General features: G+C 52.9%; 3 protein-coding genes across 3 annotated transcripts in view; 1 reads left to right on the forward strand and 2 right to left on the reverse strand.

Moving 5' to 3' along the window:
* PTSG_11379 (uncharacterized protein) overlaps positions 1-307 on the reverse strand; it is a gene marked incomplete at its 5' end in the record, with an annotated part of 7,666 nt that extends 7,359 nt beyond the window's left edge. The window contains one exon of the mRNA XM_004987558.1: positions 136-307. Within this exon, the coding sequence (XP_004987615.1) occupies positions 136-307 (172 nt within the window). The remainder of the gene's footprint in view (positions 1-135) is intronic.
* Positions 308-457: 150 nt separating this feature from the next.
* PTSG_11380 (uncharacterized protein) lies at positions 458-1,352 on the forward strand. Its single transcript, XM_004987559.1, has 2 exons — positions 458-645; positions 920-1,352. Exons 1-2 carry the CDS (start codon positions 481-483, stop codon positions 1,115-1,117), a joined length of 363 nt encoding a protein of 120 aa, XP_004987616.1. The 5' UTR covers positions 458-480; the 3' UTR covers positions 1,118-1,352.
* Positions 1,353-1,579: 227 nt separating this feature from the next.
* Positions 1,580-3,834, reverse strand: PTSG_11381 (uncharacterized protein; the record flags this gene model as incomplete). The annotated part of the gene is made up of 7 exons (XM_004987560.1): positions 1,580-1,734; positions 1,939-2,028; positions 2,251-2,324; positions 2,467-2,585; positions 2,754-2,874; positions 3,053-3,190; positions 3,440-3,834. Coding segments are annotated over 7 exons (992 nt in total), but the record flags the coding sequence as incomplete, so codon positions are not given.
* Positions 3,835-3,907: the final 73 nt, after the last annotated feature.

The following is a 3,907-nucleotide window of genomic DNA, read 5'->3' on the forward strand; positions in this document are numbered from 1 at the left end:
ATTTGCACATCTAACCTTTGGCAAAGGGGGGGGGGGGTGAGAGACCCACTCTCCCACACACATGTACACACACATGTACACACACACACACACACACACACACACACACACATACACATACATACACATACACACCCGTGACGAGGAGGGCGTCGACGTCGGCCATGATGTCCTTGAACATGTCTTGTTGGAAAGGAAGCAGGCCTGCCTTGGGATCCAGCCCAAACTCGCCCATGTTGTCAATCACTGCATCCTTCTCCTCCCCGCTCACACCACCACCCTGCCTGCTGCCCTCATCCTCAGCCATCACCACCACACGCGAGCCACAACAGCCGTGTGTGCGTGTCAAACAACACACACACACACACACACACACACTGCAAGCAAGGAAACACGACTTCTGCTGCTTCTCGCGCTCTGTCACCCAAATGGCCATTGGTGGACATTTTTCGTAGCTTTTCTACAAGCACGTTGACGAATATGGGACGGCGCAAAGGCAAAGGCGGCGGTGGTGGCAAGGGGAAGGCGAAGAAGGGCGGTGCACGTGGTGGTGGTGGTGGTGGTGGTAGTAACAGCAAACGCAGCGGCATTGGTGGCGGTTCCTTCAAACTCAAGGCGGGAGGTGCTGGCAAGCGTGGCAAGAGGGTACGTGCATGCATACGTGTGTGAGTGTGTAGTGTGTGCATGTGTATGTGTGTGTGCGTGTGTGTGCACGTGAGGAAGCCTTGTCATGCATGTGTCCTTACGTGAACGTCGTTGTGAACCCACGTTTGTTTCCACAAATACACACACGTGAACGTCGTTGTGAACCCACGTTTGTTTCCACCAACACGCTCACACACACACACACACATACACACACTCACAAACACACACCCACACACTCACTCACGCATATACGCATACATGCACACGTTAGGTGAAGGAAATGTCGTTGAACCTGGCAAGTGCCGTTGATTCGTCGTTGGTCAAGTTGGAGAAGAAGAAGGTCGTGCAGAAGGTGGAGAAGACCAAGCAGCAGGAAGCAGAGAAGCAACAGGCACAGGCGAAACTACAGGACGCCGTACAGACCCAGCAGAACATGGACGACATGCTCAACACGCTCACCTCCTTCTGAGCAGCGTGTTTCGCACGCGACTTGTCGCGCGCTCTCTCTCTCTCTCCCTCTCTGTGTCGGTTTGAGAATGTGACGTGCTATTGCTGCTTTTGCTCTTTTCTCTTTCTTATTTCTTGTCTTCCCTTTTCCTTCCTACTAGGTCACCTGTTTTGCCGCATACACCACCTTTCCCGACACCTTCTGTTTCATTTTCGCTTTGGTTCTGGTTACAATTACACGAAACCGATGTGCTGTGCACGTGTGTATGCTCGCATAGTGGCGTGAAATCAACGGCCCGGGGGGGGAGGAGAGGTTGCAATGAGAATGAAGCGCACGGAGCACACACATACACATACGCGAGCAAGCGGAGCACACGGAGCACACACACATATGCGAGTAAGCGGAGCACACAACACACACACACACACACACAACACACACACACACACACACACACACACAGGACAACCCATCCACCAAACAACCAAATCAGCACACGAGTGTCAAAACCGCGAGTTGGGGGGGGGGGGAGTAACGTAACGAGGTGACACGCCACGTGTCTGAAGTTGTGGGATGCATCACATCATGCAACGCTCTCCGTCGTGCTGAGCAGATATGAGTACTCTGCATTTTGGCGCCTGCAGTGCATGCGTGTATGCGTATGTGTGGATGGATGGACAAGGGAATACACCAAGCGAGTGAGTCATGACTCTTGGGTGTGGGGCTTGGTGACTCGGTGTACGTGTGCAAGAAGACAACGAGATGGAAACAGCTCTGCGTGTGCATGAACAAGACAAGACATGCACTCCACCCCTCCATCCGCCATGGTGCAGGGTACGTACTCTTGGATGCCGCAGCACTTGCGCTTGAGGTACGTCAGCCCAAACGCAATGTAGAAGAACACAACGTGCAGCGCAAACATGCCCGCATACCTGCAGCGATTGTGTGATGTGTGTGTGTGATATTGTGTGTGTATTATTGTATGTGTGTGTGCGTGTGATTGTGTGTGTGTGTGATATTGTGTGTGTATTATTGTATGTGTGTGTGAATAGTCATTGGAGTATACATGAAAACACGGAAATGCAGTCATGGTTGCACGACAAACCCTCCACATCACACATTCCCTGTTGACGGCCAACACTCTGTGCGCGTACCATGCGGGCGCAATCTTCTTGGAGGTGTCGAGGAAGAAGTACACGGGATCATCGCCCGTCGACGCAACATACGCCTGCACACGTGCATGGATGTAGGCATGTAGGCATGTGTGTGAGATGCAGGTGAAACCATGTTGTTTCTCACATTGTGACACACACACACACACATGCATACGCAATTCACACACACCACACACACGCCACCGAGCGCCTCACCCATTCGAAGACGCCATAAGCGATGAGCCAGTAGACGATGAACGTCGCGTGTGCGTGCACGAACACCATGCGGTTCAGCCCCAACTCCACCAGCATCAGCACCAGGTTGATGCCGTGCACTGACCAGCGTTGGGAAGACGACAGGGGAGAGAAGGGGAGGGTGAGCGAAGGAACAGACGGGCATGGAGTGTCGACGAGATGTGAAAAGCATGCGAATGTGCGACACACACACACACACACACACACACACACACACACACACACACACACACACACACACAACGCACCGACGATGCTGAAGAAGTTGATAAACTGCTCGCAGCAGCTCTCGTCGGACTTGTTCTTGGCCGTGGGATACAGCACCGTCCACAGAACCACATCTACGAGAATGGCCATTGTCATGCACACCTGTGGCAGTCGATGCACGCCCAATTGCGTGAGCGAGGCTGAAGCCACTCACAAACATAGTCACACACACACACACACACACACACACACACACACACACACACACACACACACACAAACAAGTATTCACACACCAACAACTCGCACATGCATCCCTCAACACACATCCAACATGCACCTGGAAGAGGACAAAGGTTGCGCGGTCGAAGAAGGAGACGTGAGCCACCTCGGACAGGAGGTAGCCGCGAAGGGCGGCGCGGATGCTTTGGCTCAACGCAAGGAAGAAGAACACGACCAACAACGTAAAGTTCCAAATCTGCAGCGGGTAAGGAGTAGGCGCGCGCATGTGTTAGTCGGTGCACGTGTGCTGCTGGGCATGTGCTGTTGCAAAGAGAAACGCAAACGCAAACGCAAATGCGAATGGAAATGCTAACACAACACACGCATGCACGCACACACACGCACATACATTCACACACACACAACACGCATACAACACACACACACACAACACGCATACAACACACACACACACACAACACGCATACAACACACACACACACACCGTGTAGAACTTGAAGCCCTGGCCCTCGGGGGTATCAACAAGGATCATGATGAGCACGGTGGCAGCAAACAGGAAGGAGACGAGGCGGGTGAAGAGAAGAATGCCCGGGTGTGGACCCGTGGTGTGTCCAATGGCATGCTGTGTACAGTGTTCCCAGTGGAACCAGCCCTTGCGAGCGCCCACAAAAGTCACGACAATGTTGCCAATGACAATGGCAGCCATCAGCACCCACAGCACAGGGTCAATCTCCATCGCGGCAGTGGTGGAACAAGCGAAGCACTGTTGTCCTGTGGTTGTTTGCCTGCTTGGTCGGTGTGGTCGGTTGGGTTGGCAAAGTGTGCGCGTGGGATGTGTGTCGCCAACAACCGCAACAACGAATGTGTGATGAATCATCGATGACTCATCATGTAGACTGAATTCAGTTCTTACGCATGTTGTTAGACGTGCATCGAATTCATGCGTGGCAGT

The sequence above is a fragment of the Salpingoeca rosetta genome (assembly GCF_000188695.1).
Source record: "Salpingoeca rosetta unplaced genomic scaffold supercont1.49, whole genome shotgun sequence".
In the NCBI taxonomy this organism is placed as follows: domain Eukaryota; class Choanoflagellata; order Craspedida; family Salpingoecidae; genus Salpingoeca; species Salpingoeca rosetta.